The 21056-nt window shown below is 47.4% G+C and overlaps 1 protein-coding gene across 2 annotated transcripts; it reads left to right on the top strand.

Moving 5' to 3' along the window:
* The first annotated feature begins 17217 nt into the window (after positions 1-17217).
* Positions 17218-20163, top strand: LOC125541364 (internal alternative NAD(P)H-ubiquinone oxidoreductase A1, mitochondrial). 2 transcript variants are annotated; one of them, XM_048704797.2, is made up of 6 exons: positions 17218-17388; positions 17726-18625; positions 18773-18933; positions 19048-19113; positions 19218-19381; positions 19492-20163. In XM_048704797.2, exons 2-6 carry the CDS (start codon positions 17788-17790, stop codon positions 19943-19945), a joined length of 1683 nt encoding a protein of 560 aa, XP_048560754.2. In that variant the 5' UTR covers positions 17218-17388; positions 17726-17787; the 3' UTR covers positions 19946-20163. The 2 variants fall into 2 exon arrangements, with proteins under 2 accessions (XP_048560754.2, XP_087395884.1); XM_087539758.1 differs by lacking the exon at positions 17218-17388 and having other exon boundaries at positions 17446-18625.
* The last annotated feature ends 893 nt before the right edge of the window (positions 20164-21056 follow it).

Below are 21056 nucleotides of genomic sequence, written 5' to 3'. Positions count from 1 at the left end.
AAATGAACATGCTACAGCCACCAAACATGAAAAAAAATACATGGCAGTGATGTACACAATATGGTTAACAAAACAGTAGCACTGAGCCATAGGCAAATTCATCCATTAAGGGGTTCAAACAAGCATGGCAAAAATGAATATGCAAAACAGATTCCAGACTTTTAACACTAGCCTGAAATTTCAGATCACGAAGCCCTCTTCGGAGCAGCAAAACAACATGATAAATGACCTGAACATGACAAGTAAGAACATGGAATGGAGCTACTCAACAAGCTTAACAAAACACCCAAAGTGACCTGGGGTCAAAAGGGTTCACAAAATACTCTACCGAGCTCACGAACATAGCTCGAACACAATCAGTTTTCAGACTTAGTGAAAACTGAGACATGCAGAAATTTAACTCACGAAGGCATGTAAACGAGCTCGATGCACTCACCATGGTGCAAGTCATAGCAAGGCAAGCATATAACCATCAAGAAGGCACTATATGCTAGCTACACATGGCAAGAACAAAGGCATAGCATGCACGGAACACTAACGGTAGCATCGGCAAAATCGCAAACAAGTTGACGATCTGCCCAGATTAACAACGAAGCAAAAGTTGAGCTCGATTGAGTCAACCTAGAGCACTTCACATATGCAAACAAAGACATGGATGGATAGAGCATAACATAAATATCAAAACTCCCTTACTGATCATCCTCAAAAGAGGCACGGATCACTAGGAAACAAGCTGGACATATGGCATCATGAACTAAATATCCCAGACTTAGTGAAAATCACTAAGTCCCTGAAATCAGCAATCTCAGGTACCTCTCTTCGCAAGCTTGCACAAGACAACACACACATCCTAAAAATGCATGGGTGGCACCTCTGGAAAGAAGACAAAATTCTTAAAAATTCATCCCAAAGGGGCACAGGCATATCATGCACGGATTAAACATGGCAAAAATGACAAAAGTGCATGATGAACTAACGGATCTGCAATTTAACTCACGAAGCCTACTTCTAACAGCATTTAGGGCATCAAGATGAGCTCAAATGCAAATGATGCAATGGAATGAAATGATGTACATGTCGAGACGAAGATTTTGATATATCATACACTCAAAACGGAGCTACGGTTGCGGAGATACGAGCAGTCAAAGTAGGCACAAAAATCTGGGGGGAGAAGGAGAAAGTCAACCGTCAGATCCAGATCCAGATCTAGGGTTTCGGCGGCACGGATCCCGAGGCTCGCCGGAAACACCGTAGCAGCCGGAGAAGGACGCCGGAGGAGAGGAGGGGCTCACCGGGGGCGGCACCGGCGTGGAGGCGGGCGGCGCGGCGCCGGTGCTCCCGGGCGGCGAGGGGAGCCGCGGGCGGCGGCGCGGAGGCGGTGGTGGTCCGCCACGGCGGCGGTGGCGGGGCGCGGCGGCGCCGGCGGCCGGCCGCGGGGAAGAGGCGGCGAGGCGACGCGAGGGCGGCGGTGGGGCGACGCGGGCCTCGGGGGCCGGCTGCGGGCCTCCCGGGCCTGGCGGCGGCGAAGTGGGCGCGCGCCCACGTGGCGGCGCGCGATTGGCTGGCGGCGGCGGGGCGGACGGTGTCCGGTCCGATCCGGACACGTCCGTCGGCGGGGGGGGGGGGGGGGGGGGTTGATCTGTTTTTTTAAAAACGAGGAGGACGGGGAGGAAGACGAGATCCGAAATGGGGGGTGTATATATAGGCATAGAGGGAGCTAGGAGAGTCCAAATGAGGTGCGGTTTTCGCCCACATGATCGTGATCGAACGCTCTAGGACATGGAGCAGAGTTTGGTGGGTTTTGGACCAAATTTGGGGGGTGTTGGGCTGCAACACACACGAGGCCTTTTCGGTCCCTCGGTTAACCGTTGGAGTATCAAACGAAGTCCAAATGATACGAAACTTGACAGGCGGTCTACCGGTAGTAAACCAAGGCCGCATGGCAAGTCTCGGTCCAATCCGGAAATGTTTAATCCCCACACACGAAAGAACGCTAGAAAAGGCCACCGGAGGAGAACGAACTGCCGGAATGCAAAACGGACAACGGGGAAAATGCTCGAATGCATGAGATGAACATGTATGCAAATGCAATGCACGTGATGACATGATATGTGATGCACGAAAAACGAAAACAACACACGGAGACGGAGACCCGAACCCGAGAAATAAATATAACTTAACGCCGGAAACGGCAAGAGTTGGAGTACAAATATGGAAAGTATATCTGGGGCGTTAAGGGAAGCTTGCCCCTAGGTATGTGGGACCTTTCAAGATTGTCAGCAAGAGAGGCGACCTCGCCTATCAACTCGAGCTTCCTTCAAACTTTGCCAATGTTCATGATGTGTTCCATGTCTCTCAGCTTCGAAAGTGCTTCAAGACTCCCGACCGCACCTCAACTTCGAGGACATTGAGCTCCAAGAAGATCTCTCCTATCGTGAGCACCCAGTTGCTATTCTTGAAGAGACTGAACGCAAGACTCGCAACAAGTCAATCAAATTTCTCAAAGTCAAGTGGTCTCACCATTCCGACCGTGAAGCTACCTGGGAACGCGAGGATCACCTCCGTTCTGAGTACCCGTAGTTCTTTCAGTCCTAGATCTCGGGACGAGATCTTTTCGTAGTGGTGGAGTGTTGTAACGCCCCAGATATACTTTCCATATTCGTACTCCAACTCTTGCCGTTTCCGGCGTTAAGTTATATTTATTTCTCGGGTTCGGGTCTCCGTCTCCGTGTGTTGTTTTTGTTTTTCGTGCATTGCATATCATGTCATCACGTGCATTGCATTTGCATACATGTTCATCTCATGCATTCGAGCATTTTCCCCGTTGTCCGTTTTGCATTCCGGCGCTTCGTTCTCCTCCGGTGGCCTTTTCTAGCGTTCTTTCGTGTGTGGGGATTAAAAATTTACGGATTGGACCGAGACTTGCCATGCGGCCTTGGTTTACTACCGGTAGACCGCCTGTCAAGTTTCGTATCATTTGGACTTCGTTTGATACTCCAACGGTTAACCGAGGGACCGAAAAGGCCTCATGTGTTGCAGCCCAATACCCCTCAAATTTGGCCCAAAACCCACCAAACTCTGCTCCATGTCCTAGAGCGTTCGATCACGATCACGTGGGCGAAAACCGCACCTCATTTGGACTCTCCTAGCTCCCTCTATGCCTATATATACACCCCCCATTTCGGATCTCGTCTTCCTCCCCGTCCTCGTTTTTAAAAAAACAGATCAACCCCCCCCCCCCCCGCCAACGGACGTGTCCGGATCGGACCAGACACCGTCCGCCCCGCCGCCGCCAGCCAATCGCGCGCCGCCACGTGGGCGCGCGCCCACTTCGCCGCCGCCAGGCCCGGGAGGCCCGCAGCCGCCCCCGAGGCCCGCGTCGCCCCGCCGCCGCCCTCGCGTCGCCTCGCCGCCTCTTCCCCGCGGCCGGCCGCCGGCGCCGCCGCGCCCCGCCACCGCCGCCGTGGCGGACCACCGCCGCCTCCGCGCCGCCGCCCGCGGCTCCCCTCGCCGCCCGGGAGCACCGGCGCCGCGCCGCCCGCCTCCACGCCGGCGCCGCCCCCGGCGAGCCCCTCCTCTCCTCCGGCGTCCTTCTCCGGCTGCTACAGTGTTTCCGGCGAGCCTTGGGATCCGTGCCGCCAAAACCCTAGATCTGGATCTGGATCTGACGGTTGACTTTCTCCTTCTCCCCCCAGATTTTTGTGCCTACTTTGACTGCTCGTATCTCCGCAACCGTAGCTCCGTTTTGGGTGTATGATATATCCAAATCTTCGTATCGACATGTTCATCATTTCATTCCATTGCATCATTTGCATTTGAGCTCATCTTGATGCCCTAAATGCTGTTAGAAGTAGGCTTCGTGAGTTAAATTGCAGATCCGTTAGTTCATCATGCACTTTTGTCATTTTTGCCATGTTTAATCCGTGCATGATATGCCTGTGCCCCGTTGGGATGAATTGTTAAGCATTTTGTCTTCTTTCCAGAGGTGCCACCCATGCATTTTTAGGATGTGTGTGTTGTCTTGTGCAAGCTTGCGAAGAGAGGTACCTGAGACTGCTGATTTCAGGGACTTAGTGATTTTCACTAAGTCTGGGATATTTTAGTTCATGATGCCATATGTCCAGCTTGTTTCCTAGTGATCCGTGCCTCTTTTGAGGATGATCAGTAAGGGAGTTTTGATATTTATGTTATGCTCTATCCATACATGTCTTTGTTTGCATATGTGGAGTGCTCTAGGTTGACTCAATCGAGCTCAACTTTTGCTTCGTTGTTAATCTGGGCAGATCGTCAACTTGTTTGCGATTTTGCCGATGCTACCGTTAGTGTTCCGTGCATGCTATGCCTTTGTTCTTGCCATGTGTAGCTAGCATATTGTGCCTTCTTGCTGTTTATATGCTTGCCTTGCTATGACTTGCACCATGGTGAGTGCATCGAGCTCGTTTACATGCCTTCGTGAGTTAAATTTCTGCATGTCTCAGTTTTCACTAAGTCTGAAAACTGATTGTGTTCGAGCTATGTTTGTGAGCTCGGTAGAGTATTTTGTGAACCCTTTTGACCCCAGGTCACTTTGGGTGTTTTGTTAAGCTTGTTGAGTAGCTCCATTCCATGTTCTTACTTGTCATGTTCAGGTCATTTATCATGTTGTTTGGCTGCTCCGAAGAGGGCTTCGTGATCTGAAATTTCAGGCTAGTGTTAATTTCACTAAGTCTGGAATCTGTTTTGCATATTCATTTTTGCCATGCTTGTTTGAACCCCTTAATGGATGAATTTGCCTATGGCTCAGTGCTAGTGTTTTGTTAACCATCTTGTGTACATCACTGCCATATATTTTGTTTTCATGTTTGGTGGCTGTAGCATGTTCATATCGTTGCATTTAGATGCCTACTTGCTGTAAATCGCAGACCGGTGTCATATCTTAAAACGTTTGCCATTTCCAAACCGTAACTCTGATTCCAATGATCTTTATATCGTTTTCAAGCGATTTCGTCCCCTCTATCCAGTGGCACCCTTGGAATTCCAAGTTGAGGCCAGGTTCATGCATTTCCTGTCATATCTTGCATTTTGCATCCCGCATCGCATCCCGCATAGCATATCATCGTTTCATCATATTGCTTGGTCTTGCACGTGGTTGATTGTATCCTTGTTGCTTGTTTGTCTTGTTTGGGTAGAGCCGGGAGACGAGTTCGCTACCGAGGAGCCCGTTGAGTTTGCTTGTGAGGATCCAGTCAGCTTTGACAACTGTGTAGGCAAGATGATCATACCCTCGAAATCACTACTATCTTTGCTATGCTAGTTTGCTCGCTCTTTTGCTTTGCCACTGCTACGATGCCTACCACTTGCTTTTCAGCCTCCCAATTTCATGATTGAACCTCTAACCTACCATTGTCCTAGCAAACCGTTGATTGGCTATGTTACCGCTTTGCTCAGCCCCTCTTATAGCGTTGCTAGTTGCAGGTGAAGATTGGAGCCGTTCCTATTGGGACATCTTTTATTTGCTTGTTGGGATATCACTATATTGCTATGTTATCTTAATGCATCTATATACTTGGTAAAGGGTGGAAGGCTCGGCCTCTCGCCTAGTGTTTTGTTCCACTCTTGCCGCCCTAGTTTCCGTCATATCGGTGTTATGTTCCCGGATTTTGCGTTCCTTACGCGGTTGGGTTATAATGGGAACCCCTTGATATTTCTCCTTGATTAAAGCTTTTCCAGCAATGCCCAACCTTGGTTTTACCATTTGCCACCTAGCCCTTTTTTCTTCCCCTTGGGTTCTGCAGACTCAAGGGTCATCTTATTTTAACCCCCCCGGGCCAGTGCTCCTCTGAGTGTTGGTCCACCTGTCAGCTACCGGTGGCCACCAGGGGCAACTCTGGGCTGGCCTACCCGTACCTAAGACAATCTGAGTGTGCCCTGAGAAAGAGATATGTGCAGCTCCTATCGGGATTTGTCGGCACATTCGGGCGGTGTTGCTGGTCTTGTTTTAACCTGTCGAAGTGTCTTGAGCTACCGAGATACCGAGTCTGATCGGAACGTCTTGGGAGGAGGTCTATTCCTTCGTTGACCGTGAGAGCTTGTTATGGGCTAAGTTGGAACTCCCCTGCAGGGATTGAACTTTCGAAAGCCATGCCCGCGGTTATGGGCAAATGGGAATTTGTTAATGTCCGGTTGTAGATAACTTGAATCTTAATTAATTAAAATGAATCAACTAAGTGTGTTGCCGTGATGGCCTCTTCTCGGCGGAGTCCGGGAAGTGGACACGGTGTTGGAGTACTGCTTGCGCAGGTTGTTCCTCTAGATTCTCGCTCGCGCCTTGCCTCCTCTTCTCGCTCTCCCTTGCGAATAAGTTAGCCACCATATACGCTAGTCGCTTGCTGCAGCTCCACATATACTTGTCTTATCCTGTCCTATAAGCTCAAATAGTCTTGATCGCGTGGGTGTGAGATTGCTGAGTCCCTGTGGCTCACAGATACTACAATTCCAGATGCAGGTCCAGGTGATTCCGCTCTAGGTGACGAGTACGAGCTCAAGTGGGAGTTCGACGAGGACTCTCAGCGTTATTATGTTTCCTTTCCCGACGATCAGTAGTGGTGCCTAGTTGGGGTTATCGATTCAGGGCCTTGTCGCATGTTGGGGGTCTTTTCTATTTTGGCACCGTAGTCGGGCCATGAGTGATTTGTATGATGGATGTTATTTATGTACTTTGATGTGACGTGGCGAGTGTAAGCCAACTATGTACCTCCCCTTTATATTATTTATGTACATGGGATGTGTGATGATTTCCTGACTTGCGACATTGCTTTCAATGCGGTTATGCCTCTAAGTCGTGCCTCGACACGTGGGAGATATAGCCGCATCGAGGGCGTTACACACTGTAAGAGTTCGCACGACTTAGTCAACTATGCTAGAGCCCATAATAGCTTGTGGCTGCACAAGGAAGTTTCTAGTATGAATAATCTCATGATACCTTTAAGCCTGGGTGGCGGCTCCAAAAGAAAACAGGAAAATCATGGATTACCCAGATGCCTCAATCCACCCAGATGTGTGTTTAAGTTGCCACCTTAGATAAACCATTAATTAAAAAACTCACATCTGTCATGGATATCACTCACCCAATCCACGTCTACTAGCATAGCATGGCATAATAGGCAAACGCAGAAGTAACTCCCAGGGTTTGATAATATAACAGGTGATAGGTACTACCTCATCTACTTCCCATCCCATAATTATCAATCCTACTCATGCAATGTTTGAGGGTGAAACTAATGCATAAAAACTGGGTATGAAAGGGATATGATCAAAGTGTGAACTTGCCTGCAATGTTTATGAACATGATTCGCACTCATAACTCTTGATAGGTCTACTCGTCACACTCCGATCAATCTATCGTAACCAAGCAATAGTAACCACACATAAGCAATCACTCAAAAGATCAGAAAGATCGAAGAAACGATTCGGAAAACTTAAAAACCAAGCAAATAAATCTTGCAACATAAAACAATTTCTAACAGTACCAAAATTATGTGAATTTGGCCTTATCAGAAAGTTAGGTCAAGAGCTTCGATTTGCAAAAAGAATCAACTCAAACGGAGCTACGAAACTCAAGTTATGATCAAACAAAGTTTGAATACAAATCTGGTCTAATTCAAATTTTAAAACTTTCAAAAACATGTTTGAGTTGGATTACTGGATAGGGGAGATCATAACGAAGACATGAGCGTTGGTTTCGTTGGATTTGGATAAACGGTTGAAAAGTTGTGATAGTTTGAAGATCAGGGACTAAACTGTAAATAAAACACCCATAGATAGGTCCCTGGCTGAAAATCTAAAATAAAATAAAAAGAAAAATAGAAACGCTACCGAACGAACGTTCGCTACAGAACGCTTAAAGGACGAAAACCGTTCGCTACAGATCTAAACGGGTGAACACTCGCTATCTAACAAAACCAAAAGAAATAAACCGTACTAAAAGAAAAACCAAACTATATATAAAAAACCGGTGGGTTTTCTCGGTTTATACCGGTCGGGGCAAATAAACCGGCGGCGGCGGCGGTTTAGATCGGTGGAGCGGCGGCTCCAGCGAGGGCGGCGAGCTCCGGCGCGGCTACGGCAGCGCGGGCGGCGGGGTGCGGCGCAGGCGATGGCAGCGGGCGGCGCGGGTGGCGAAGCAAGGTGGCGGCGGCACGGGTCTGCGGCGTGCGGCGGCGGCGAGATGCGGGGCGGCATGGCGAGTTGCGGGAGGGGGGCGGCGGCGCGAGCAGCGAGAGGGGTCGGGGTCGGCCTTAAAAAGGGCGAGGGAAGGGGAGGTGGTGGCGTGGAGGAGGGGCGACGGGCGCCGTGGAGAGCCCGGACTCCGGCGAGTCCCTGTCGGGCACGGCGGGAGCTAGGAGGCGGCTCCGACTTGGGCCGGCTGGCTGGGCTTCGGCCCAGTTGGCCCCGGGGAATTTTTTTTAAAAAAATTGCCAGACAAACATAACCATAAAAACAAAAATAAAAGAAAATATTATATAGGCATATAATATATCAAAATTTTCAGAAAAACATTGTCTACAACATGGACATTTTAGTAAAGTCAAATAAAATCCACACAAAATCAAATAATTCAAAGATTGCTCCTGCTCTAATAAAATCCACCAAAATCATTTTTAAAAAAACCAAAATGATTTCAAATTAATTTTTCTCCAATTTTCTATTGTAGGGAATCATGTTACCCTATTTTCCATGTATTTTATTTTTGGAGAAAAATAATTTGAATAAAACTCAAATAACTCCAAATTGAAAATAAATTCCAAAAGGACTTTGAATTTGATCCTTTTAACTTCCAACTCATATTTCATATAATTTGAAGAAGTCAGTTTATCTTCTCTGGTGAAAATCATTGAGTTGCATAAAGTTTCAGAATTGGAAATATTTTCCAAATGAAATTCAAATATTTTCAACACCCCTTGTCATTTAAATAAATGGAAGAAGTCATGTCATCTTCTCTCCAGGGTTTCGTGGTGAAAAGAATTTGAATTCACGGAGATCACGAATGCAAAATGAAAGTTTGGGAAAGTCCTTTTATTCCCTCTCATTTAACTTTTAAAAAGTTTTTGAATTTCACTCAATTTCACACAATCAAACAAACAATCAATCAAATCTATCTATTTATTATAACATTCCAAAATTTAGAATTTTGGGATGTTACAAACCTACCACCCTTAAAATGAATCTCGTCCTCGAGATTCGGAGAGGCTAGCAAGAAAAGGTTAGGGTTTGGGGTCTTCTCAAGTCCATCGATCGTCTCCGGAGGTCTGGGGTGCTACCACCCTTAAAAGCATGGTTACGGTTCCTTCAAAACTCATATACTTCCTCCATATTGTTAACAGTGTCGGTCTTCTTAGATCGTCAGGATAATTCCTTATCTGGGCTCTTTCGGTAGTGGCATAACCTTTTCCTCAATTCTTTTGTCCTTTCATCTTGGTAAGGTTATTCCGAGACTGGGTCTTCTTACCTGACGGGTCTGGCGCCAAAACTAAACAACTATCGATATCTCATGGTGGTCAACATTTTATGGTTTCTCCTGCAGGAAATGAGTCTGGTTGATCCTCACCGTATAACCTACGGTTGGCAAAAACTGCCTTGTACAAGGGAAAAATACATATACCATTCTAAGGCTTATACAAGGTTTTGATCGTCGTCTCTCTACTATAGGTAAGTCACTCAGATTTACCATCCCATATAGCAAGACGAATAATAAGAGTAAGTTGGTATGGTGATCAATCCATCCCGCATCCAAATCATTACCTTGTATACGGTTTAGCGAATCTCGCATTCTAACACTTGGTCATCCTCACAAGCATTGTAGAATTTCTCTTGTCCATGAACTGCGTACGGAATAACCCATTGATTCTGCAAGCCAAACAAACATCTATCGTTCCTTCACAACTCTCAGGTTTTGCGTTACTACTATAAAATTGTCTGCCGATAAATGTCGTATCTTCCTCCAGGGTTTTTCCTTCAGCAAGAATGTGCTTGCTTCTTGGCAGGTCCTGGGGCCTGTGGGTTATGGCCCATCTCATCACTTGTAGTCCTTGAACTTATCATCGGGCAACTGATCTCTAATCCAACATCCAACTTCCAGCTTTCCTAGTATACTAAAATCCATCCAGTTATACTATCTTCCTTCCTTCTGTTGGTACCAAACTAAGACGTGATTACTCAGACTCATCATGGAATTTCCATTGATCCATATTTCCAACATCATACCTCCTTTATATCCAATAGTAATTCATCTCTTCATCCTCGTGGGATATCCCACATACCGAGATAAAATTTATACTCATGAAGTCCATATTCCACTTCGTGGAACATCATTATCCTTTCCAGCGTCAAGCGTCCTTACAGGGGAATATTGGCCATCTCTGCATGGCACTTCTTCAACTGGGAAACGTGAAACACATCATGAACTCCTGACAGTTCTTCGGGTGACTCCAACTTGTTGGCCACTTCTCCCGTACGCTCCAAAACTCAGTATGGTCCTACAAATCTCGGGGCTAACTTTCCCTTAACTCCAATTCGTTTAACTCCTCGCAGAGGGGGCACACGAAGACATGCTCTGTCTCCAATTTCATAGACTACCTTCTTGTGTTTTTGAGTCTGTATAACTCTTCTGCCTGGACTGAGCTACCTTCAGTCTATCTCGAATCAACTTAACATTCTCTTCTGACTCCTTGATCACATTTGGTCCAACAACTGACGGTCTCCAACTTCATCCCACATACTCTTGGGCATCACACATATCGAGACAAAACTCGTATTCATTTTATCCGAAATCCACTCAGTGGAGTATCCTTATCTTTTCCAGGGGTCAAGGGTTCTTACAGGGTACTACCACCCTTAAAACGCACAAATCTTCCATAGACCATATTTCTCTTATCCTCAAAAATGGTCAAAATCCTTCTTCATAGAGTAATAACTCATAAAATCCATATCAGTACCAACGATGCTACTTTATTCATTCTCAAATGATTACAATCTCTCGCTTCTCCATTACATGTCTCAACTCAACACCTCAATATAAAAGAAAATGTTCTCACTTCTACTACTCCATTTCTTTTGTTGCAAACTCACTATCTAGCACAAGTCTCCTTCTCCTTGGGGCATCCTCTGGCAAAGTGCCCTGCTCTATTACAACGAAAACATATTACTTCTGACAAGTCTCGAGGTTTCCTTTTTGGGCAATTGTTGAGGTAGTGCCCTGACTCCTTGCACCTGTAATAGGTGATATGACTCAGGTCCTTCCTGGTATCCAATCTACTTCTCTTCCTGGACCTTTTCATGCCAATCATGGCTTCTACTTCTTGTGGGTCATATTCTAATTCCTCTGTCGGGAATTCTACTAGATCCCCATTCAAACAATTTTGGGAGATGTGTCCTTCTTCTCCACATGAATAGCAAGACTTAGTGAAGGGTTTACTCGGGTCTTCTTTAGGTGTGTCCTCCATCTCTTCCTTCATCACGGGTTCTTCTAAAATTTCCATAAGTACCATGGGGTAAATGTGATATTGAGCAGGATAGTGGGTAGTCCCTTCACACAAGAAACAAGTAATCTGCCTAATTGGGCATTCTTCAACTGGGTGACTTCCTTCACATTTAGGGTATTCATCCTTGTGTTCCTTATGGGGGTGTCCTATTTCTCCACAAATCTTGCATGCACAAGGTTTCTTCATATCCTTTCCATAAGGTTTCAACTTCTGGGACACAAGCCGAGACTTTGGCAAAGTCAACTTAAATTATTTCCAAGTGGTTACTCCTTGCCATCCATTGATGGTTTGGTACATTCTCCACCAAGTAGCAGCACCTCTTTCAAAGCACCGAAGAGCATGTTGGATCATATCCTTTCCAACTATAGGGTTATTCTTCATGTGGTCCTCCATGTTCTGAATCCATTGGTCCATCTCCAATTGACTCATCGGTCCAGAAAATATAAGCTCATCTTCATTCATCCTCTATTGGGTCCATGGGTTTGGGGTGAGATAAGAGAGATAGAGAGGGATACACACAATGCAAACAACAGTTTTGAAAAGACAGATTTTTGTTGTGGCTGTCGAAAAACATCAAACAAATGACAGCTCACAATCATCGCATCTAATGTAGGTATAGGACAGGGGTTTGGTCTTCTAAGGGTCAATAAATCTTCAAAATCGCCAACTCTTCAAGTCTTGTTTATGTCTCTGATGGCTTCTTCCGATCATGCTTGTCTTTCTCAAGCTCTTTTGCCAGATCAACTCTATTGACGCGAAGTCTCTCGTGACGTCCTTAAATATTCTAGAGTTGCGTTCCGAACTTCTGGTTTCAACATCCTTCACATGAACCATGGTCATACTGTCCTTCAGTTCCTGACAATCTCCGGTATCTCGAGGTTTTGCTCCTCCAGATTGGCTACTTTCAGCTTCTGGATCCTGAGTTCTCCACGAAATGCTCCTTGTCAAATATAGCTTCCTAAAGGTCCATCTTAACTTCTTGATGTAACACTCCAGATCCTGGTGATACATTAGCTTAGGTTAAAACATCACCTCTTGCTGATAGATGCTCCATCAGCCTTCTACCATCCAATTCTTCCATGCATATGCATGCTTAACTCAGCTCGGTGACCATAGTATCAGTGGCGATGACATCATGGATAACCGTGTTTCTGCCCTTGTCATTGCCATGAGCTATCTTCCATAGTTGATATCTCCTGCCTTAGGGTTTCTTGACAAAACTTTGAGTCATATGCTCCATGTTCCAGTCTTTCTCCAACACACCTTGATCTCGGGTATTGACAGTTTCCATAGTCTGCCAAGTTCCATAAGGGTAGCCTTCCTAGTCATACAAATCGGGAAATTCTTCAGAGTCTTCAAATTCTCCTAGTCTTCAGAGTCTTCAACAGTTGTAGTTTCCATTATCATAATGTATGGTAAAATCCTCTTCATTCCGAAGTGGTCTTAGTTGTCCGATATCTTGTACTTCTTAGAGTGGTCTCATTAGTCAAATCCTCGTCTGGTCAAAAGGGGAAAGGGGTATGGTCTAACTAAAAGGGAATATTTGTATAAGCTCAGAAGAGAAGAGAATTGAGTGTAGAAATCGTAACCCTAACGTATCACTTACTCGTCGTAAGATAATCCTGCAACATGAGACATTGCATGCACAAAGGGTCAGTACATTGAATGTACTGGCAAATTCACACCATAGAGAATGATCAACAATTGGCTATCACTACATGCATATATGGCTGGTGGAAAAGCTCTATGGTTATAAGGTTTTTGCGAAAAGCCAATTTTTCCCTACTGCAGAGGAATAAATTTTATTTAACTATCATGGTGGTTGTTGAACATTGTGAATGGTTGACAGCATTCTCAATCCCAATTAAGCATCATCATTAAACCCAACAAACTTAATTTAAAGTAACATGATGAGATTCATATGATAATCCAGGTACTAGATACTCAAGATGTCCATAACCGGGGACACGGCTAATCATGATTAGTTTAATACACTCTGCGCACTTTTCCCCACAAGACTCGATCGCCTCCGTTTGGTTTCTCACACTACATGGTGTTTGAGAAACGGATGACCGAGACATACTCTTTCAGAAGCGCTAGCACCTTATGATCGGGTAGACCGTACCACCTACATCCCCTACATCTGCTAGTCTACCACTATAAGAGTTCGCACGACTTAGTCAACTATGCTAGAGCCCATAATAGCTTGTGGCTGCACAGGAAGTTTCTAGTATGAATAATCTCATGATCCCTTTGAGCCTGGGTGGCGGTCCAAAAGAAAATAGGCAAATCCTGGATTACCCAGGTGCCTCAATCCACCCAGATGTGTATTTAAGTTGCCACCTTAGATAAACCATTAATTAACAAACTCACATCTGTCATGGATATCACTCACCCAATCCACGTCTACTAGCATAGCATGGCATAATAGGCAAACGTAGAAGTAACTCCCATGGTTTGATAATATAACAGGTGATAGGTACTACCTCATCTACTTCCCATCCCACAATTATCAATCCTACTCATGCAATGTTTGAGGGTGAAACTAATGCATAAAAACTCGGTATGAAAGGGATATGATCAAAGTGTGAACTTGCCTGCAATGTTGATGAACATGATTCGCACTCATAAGTCTTGATAGGTCTACTCGTCACACTCCGGTCAATCTATCGTAAGCAAGCAATAGTAACTACACATAAGCAATCTCTCAAAAGATCAGAAAGATCAAAGAAACGATTTGGAAAACTTCAAAACCAAGCAAATAACTCTTGCAACATAAAACAATTTCTAACAGTACCAAAATTATGTGAATTTGGCCTTATCAGAAAGTTAGGTCAAGAGCTTCGATTTGCAAAAAGAATCAACTCAAACGGAGCTACGAAACTCAAGTTATGATCAAACGAAGTTTGAATACAAATCTGGTCTAATTCAAATTTTAAAACTTTCAAAAACATGTTTGAGTTGGATTACTGGATAGGGGAGATCATAATGAAGACGTGAGCGTTGGTTTCGTTGGATTTGGATAAACGGTTGAAAAGTTGTGATAGTTTGAAGATTAGGGACTAAACTGTAAATAAAACACTCACAGTAGGTCCCTGGCCGAAAATCTAAAATAAAATAAAAAGAAAAAGAGAAACGCTACCGAACGAATGTTCTCTACAGAACGCTTAAAGGACGAAAACCGTCCGCTACAGATCTAAACGGGTGAACGCTCGCTATCTAACAAAACCAAAAGAAATAAACCGTACTAAAAGAAAAACCGAACTATATATAAAAAAACGGTGGGTTTTCTCGGTTTATACCGGTCGGGGCAAATAAACCGGCGGCGGCGGTTTAGATCGATGGAGCGGCGGCTCCGGCGAGGGCGGCGAGCTCCGGCGCGGCTACGGCAGCGCGGGCGGCGGGGTGCGGCGCAGGCGATGGCAACGGGCGGCGCGGGCGGTGGCGCGGGCGACGAAGCAAGGCGGCGGCGGCGGCGAGATGCGGGGCGGCGCGGCGAGTTGCGGGTGGGGGGGCGGCGCGAGCAGCGAGAGGGGACGGGGTCGACCTTAAAAAGGGCGAGGGGAGGGGAGGTGGTGGCGTGGAGGAGGGGCGACGGGCGCCGTGGAGAGGCCGGACTCCGGCGAGTCCCTATCGGGCACGGCGGGAGCTAGGAGGCGGCTCCGACTTCGGCCGGCTGGCTGGGCTTCGGCCCAGTTGGCCCCCGGGGGATTTTTTTTATTTTTTTCCTGACAAACATAATTATAAAAACAAAGATAAAAAAATATTATGTAGGCATATAATATATCAAAATTTTCAGAAAAACATTGTCTACAACGTGGACATTTTAGTAAAGTCAAATAAAATCCACACAAAATCAAATAATTCAAAGAGTGCTCCTGCTCTAATAAAATCCACCAAAATCATTTAAAAAAACCAAAATGATTGCAAATTAATTTTTCTCCAATTTTCTATTGTAGGAAATCATGTTACCCTATTTTGCATGTATTTTATTTTTGGAGAAAAATAATTTGAATAAAACTCAAATAACTCCAAGTTGAAAATAAATTTCAAGAGGACTTTGAATTTGATCCTTTTAACTTCCAACTCATATTTCATATAATTTGAAGAAGTCAGTTTATCTTCTCTCGTGAAAATCATTGAGTTGCATAAAGTTTCGGAATTGAAAATATTTTTCAAATGAAATTCAAATATTTTCAACACCCCTTGTCATTTAAATAAATGGAAGAAGTCATGTCATCTTCTCTCCAGGGTTTCGTGGTGAAAAGAATTTGAATTCACGGAGATCACGAATGCAAAATGAAAGTTTGGGAAAGTCCTTTTATTCCCTCTCATTTAACTTTCAAAAAGGTTTCGAATTTCACTCAATTTCACACAATCAAACAAACAATCAATCAAATCTACTCCCTCTGTTCCTAAATATTTGTCTTTGTAGACATTTCAAATGACTACTACATACGGATGTATGTAGACATATTTTAGAGTATAGATTCACTTATTTTGCTCTGTATGTAGTCACTTGTTGAAATGCATAGAAAGAAAAGTATTTAGGAACAGAGGGAGTATCTATTTATTATAACATTCCAAAATTTAGAATTTTGGGATGTTACACACGTAATCTCCTCGGAAGGGGTCTCAATGCATTTTGCTCTGGCAGCTCTCCATTGCTCGATGTCGCTTCTGTGTGCGCTGATTACATCCATGTGGCTCAGCTGTTTTTTCCTGAAGATGTAGTCGTTCCGTTCAGATCAAATTTGCCAAGAGACCATCACGATCTTGATCATCTTTTTGTTTGCTCTTGGTGCAACAGAGATCATCTTTGTCATCACCATACCATTTTATTGCCTTTACTTACCATTTTATTGCCTTTACTCAGTATATTTTGTCATATCATTATTTGTCTTGCCAACAAACTTCACATAAATCAAAGGACACTCTACGGAATTGCGTCAATCTTTCACTCTTTCTATCTCAAAATATAAAATCATCTTTTTTAAACATCCGCTCATATACACGCACATACACTCATTCTTATGAACGCACACACGCACACCCTACCCCTATGAGCATTCACCGTATTGACGGGAACATCTTCTCCCACTGAATGCGCATCGCCGGAAATCCAGAAATAAATCCAAAAATAAATGCAAGCACTAGAATTTGAACCCTGGTGGGCTGAAGATACCACAGTCCCTCTAACCATCCAACCACAGATTGATTCGCAATAAGATCATTTTTGGCAATATCATTTTGGACGGAGAAAGTATTAGCCTGACCCTGAAGCTACGCGGGATGGGTTTACGGTCATGCAACCATCGATCAATCGTAGTTCCGTCCCATTTTCTACAACGTACAGCTGGCCAGGTGGGTTCGGGTCGAGACAGTGCGTGCACGGAAGCCGAACCGGTACGTACGTGCGCCGCCGCCCGCGAGTATCTCAGCGCGGATGGGGCGGCCGGTACGTGACAGCTGGCGCTGACCGGGTCGCAGCCAGGCAGGCAGCGCGGGCATGCATGCAGTGCCGAGGAAGAAAAGGAAAGAAGAATTGATTTTGCTCAACCGCGGATCCCCACGGCAGAATTAAATGGGCCCGGGGTTCCGTTGGTTCGTCTCTTCTTGCTGCGCAAGCCAGGCTCCTCCCGGCAAGTCGGGGGAAAGTAAATATACTCTCCTCTCCAAGACACGCGCGACTCTTTCTCTCCTCCAGATATTTCGCTTTCCTTTCCGCTCCAGATAGAAAACTCCCTTTCCCACACGCGAGCCGATCCGGTGACCGGGACGCGCGCCTTGGCTTCTTCCTCTTCGTCCATGGCGGGCCCTGCGACGACGTCTCCGCCCTGCTGCTGATTCGATCGCGTACGCTCGCCCGGTAATCCTTCGATTCGACTCTTGCCTCGCTGTTTCTTCCTCTTCTCCTTCTAGTGCGTCGGCGGTGCCTTTGCACGGAAGCCGTGACGCACGGGGCCCGGAATCATCAAACGAGGCGGCGGACGCAAGTCGGTTCCACGTACGTACGCCGCCATGGACTCGCCCTGTTCTAGTAGCTAGTGGTCTCTTCGCCTTGGGGTTTCCAGTTCCTCGCCGTCGATCTATATATTCTCTTGCCGTTTTGTCGTCGGTTTCTATGCATTGTTGTGTATGCTAACCCATGTGCGTGTTGGATGATTTGCTTTGCTGATTCGAGTCTTCTTCCCGAATCTTCGCAGTGACATCTGCAGCAACTCACACGAGATACAGGCGGTAGAAGCAGCGCAGCACGCACGCTTCAATGGCTTGGTCTAGGATCGCGAGGAGCTCGCAGCTGTCGCAGTCCCTCTCGAGGATCGCGTCCGATGGCGGCGCGCCCACCCCGGCGGCCTCCGCGCTGCGCAATGCGGCGGCGCTGGGGCCACGGAGCCGCCACGCCGCGTCGTCGTTCCACAGCCTCGCGTGCGCCGGCCTCGCCGACAAGTGCGGCGCCGGCGCGGGGGGGCATCTCTACGGCCAGAACAGAGGCATCAGCGCGACGCCTTCGAGGCTGCTCCCCGCGGCAGCAGAGCCCCTGGCGGCGGAGTGCTCCGACACCGAGGACCCCGCTGAGGCGATGGCGGCGTTGCCGGATCTGGGCCCAACGGGCCTCAAGAACAAGCCACGCGTGGTGGTGCTCGGCTCCGGGTGGGCGGCGTGCCGGTTCCTCAAGGACGTGGACACCTCCGCCTACGACGTGGTGTGCGTGTCCCCGAGGAACCACATGGTGTTCACGCCGCTGCTGGCGTCGACGTGCGTCGGCACGCTGGAGTTCCGGTCCGTTGTGGAGCCCGTCAGCCGCATCCAGCCGGCGCTCGCCACCCGCCCCGGATCATACTTCTTCCTCGCCAACTGCACCGGCATCGACACGCGGAAGCACGAGGTGTACTGCACGGTGGCGGCCGGCGACGAGCAGCTGCCCACCAACCCCTACCGCTTCAGGGTGGCCTACGACAAGCTTGTGATCGCCAGCGGCGCGGAGCCGCTCACCTTCAACATCAAGGGCGTCCAAGAGAACGCAATCTTCCTCCGCGAGGTGAACGAGGCGCAGGAGATCAGGCGCAAGCTCCTCACCAACCTCATGCTGTCCGAGAACCCAGGTAGCTAACCAGATCGATCAAATGCATCGCATTCGCATGCAAACCTGTTGTTGAGTAGAGTGTAGTTGGCGCGTCGTAGCGATCTTGGTCATGAGCTCTGCAATGGTACGCGCTGTTGATTCTTGTTGTGTTTATCTGAATCAACAGGCCTGTCGGAGGCAGAGAAAAAGCGGCTCCTGCACTGCGTGGTCGTCGGCGGAGGCCCCACCGGAGTGGAGTTCAGCGGCGAGCTCAGCGACTTCATCATGCGCGACGTGCGGGACAGGTATGCGCATGTCAAGGACTATGTCAAGGTCACCCTCATCGAGGTACGTACACTAGCTACTTACATATACGCATGCATCTCGAATTCTCGATCTTATTAAGCATCAGGCCATGGTGTACGGTGTACCTGAATTGATCATCCCCTATGTTACTGCTAGGCCAACGAGATCTTGTCGTCGTTCGACGTCGGGCTGCGGCAGTACGCGACGAACCACCTCTCAAAGGTAACTAAGCAGAAACAGTTCTTGTATACTCAATGGCATTCTGCTGTCTGTGCTCGTGATTTGATTTGGGAATTACTGGTGTCCGGTGGCGATGGCGTGTGCAGTACGGAGTGAAGCTGGTGAAAGGCGTGGTGAAGGAGGTGTTGCCGACGGAGATCGTGCTGAGCGACGGCACCCACGTCCCCTACGGCCTCCTCGTCTGGTCCACCGGCGTCGGCCCGTCAGAGTTCGTCAAGTCCCTCGACCTCCCCAAGTCCCCCGGCGGAAGGTACGTCCATGTCCATGCCGCCAGTGCTTAATTTTCTCCACGAAACACAGCGAAGCACATAGCATTGGTGGCGATCTAACCGAACATGTGACATGGGAAACGGGACGCAGGATCGGCATCGACGAGTATCTCCGCGTGCCGAGCGTGGAGGACGTGTACGCGCTGGGCGACTGCGCGGGGTTCCTGGAGAGCACGAAGAGGCCGGTGCTCCCGGCGCTGGCGCAGGTGGCGGAGAGGGAGGGCAAGTACCTGGCACAGCTGTTCAAGAAGCTGGCGGCGCAGAACGGCGGCGGCAGGGCGCACTGCGGCAAGAAGGCGGACCTGGGGGAGCCCTTCGTGTACAAGCACATCGGGAGCATGGCCTCCGTGGGCCGGTACAAGGCGCTGGTGGACCTCCGTGAGAACAAGGACGCCAAGGGGGTGTCGATGGCCGGCTTCCTCAGCTGGGTCATGTGGCGCTCCGCGTACCTGACGAGGGTGGTGAGCTGGAGGAACAGGTTCTACGTGGCGGTCAACTGGGCCACCACGCTCGTCTTCGGCCGGGACAATACAAGGATCGGCTGAACAGCCGTGGGGCGGCTGGCTGGATCTGTTTCCTCTTGAGTAAGGCAAAAGGGGACGAGATGCTGGCCTTCGATTTTGCTTAGGATTACCATTTAGTCATTCACGATTCTATTCATTTCCAACGTTGTGAAAAATACGAAGTACGCAACACTTACTCCTAGTACTTTTAAGCCAAAAGTGCACTGCGAATTTTCAGAGTAATATAGATAATCCGTCTAGGCTATTTTGCACCTGACATCATAATGACCTTGTGTCAACAAATCCCTACATGGCTACGTACTTTCTTTCTGGTGGATTTCTTTTCTGAACTTTTTCTGGTGGATCAGTCTAGAACATGTCACATGCTCAAAAGCACCCTCAACATTGTTGACTGTTCTACGTCCGTGCAATTTTTTGTGAAGAAAAGAATTTTTGAATTCATTTTGAAGCACTGATTTTAGGAATGTTTGTTCTAAAGAGAATTTTGCATGTATATAGAACATTCGACAATGTACGAGCGAACATTCAACAATGTTTTAGATTATTATTTTTACTATTTGTTATGATTTTATTGTTCACAAGGATGCATTTGAATCCAAGATCGGAACAACACTTTCACAAAATTAGTTTTAATTGCCTATGCAAAAAACCACCACCCTAGAAAGTTGAATTGTGAGGATTGGTGCCACGTCGGCATAATGTGTCTTTGCTTATCCTAGCCGACGGTGCTCTGATTATTGCCAGCACCCGAAGCAGGTGGCCATTAGGTTGTATTGGTCAGGTGCTCAGTGTCTCTCAGGGTGGTGGCGGTGTCAACTATTACAAAGTTGATGGAGGTGCATGCGGTGGCGTGCAGTGGTGCTTGACTTTTCTGACTGCATTGGATGAAGAAGACCACATGGAGATCCTCGTACAAGAGACCTAGCCAGCCCTCCGTGTCATCCCCACGGGCGACTTGGGTAGTGGCACCAGCTAGCCCACGCCTTCTCCCCTCCCCCCTCCCACACACACGCCTAGCCGTCGGTCAGAGCCATTGAGGTAAAGCCCCTCGCGGTGGTCGGCGGCGGGGACCCTTCTTCCTTCCCGACCATGATGAAGCAACGCGGGATATATCCGCATGCGGGGGATACGA

This window comes from Triticum urartu, chromosome 2A, assembly GCF_056163025.1.
Source record: "Triticum urartu cultivar PI428250 chromosome 2A, HENAU_Tu73, whole genome shotgun sequence".
Lineage (NCBI taxonomy): Eukaryota > Viridiplantae > Streptophyta > Magnoliopsida > Poales > Poaceae > Triticum > Triticum urartu.
This window is presented reverse-complemented; position numbering and strand designations above follow the sequence as displayed.

Excerpts from the sequence above, each read along its gene's own strand:
- LOC125541364 (XM_048704797.2), top strand. The coding sequence starts at position 17,788 with ATGGCTTGGTCTAGGATCGCGAGGAGCTCGCAGCTGTCGCAGTCCCTC. Across the intron at positions 18,626-18,772 it reads CATGCTGTCCGAGAACCCAG|GCCTGTCGGAGGCAGAGAAA; the intron begins GTAGCTAACCAG and ends CTGAATCAACAG. Across the intron at positions 19,114-19,217 it reads CGACGAACCACCTCTCAAAG|TACGGAGTGAAGCTGGTGAA; the intron begins GTAACTAAGCAG and ends TGGCGTGTGCAG.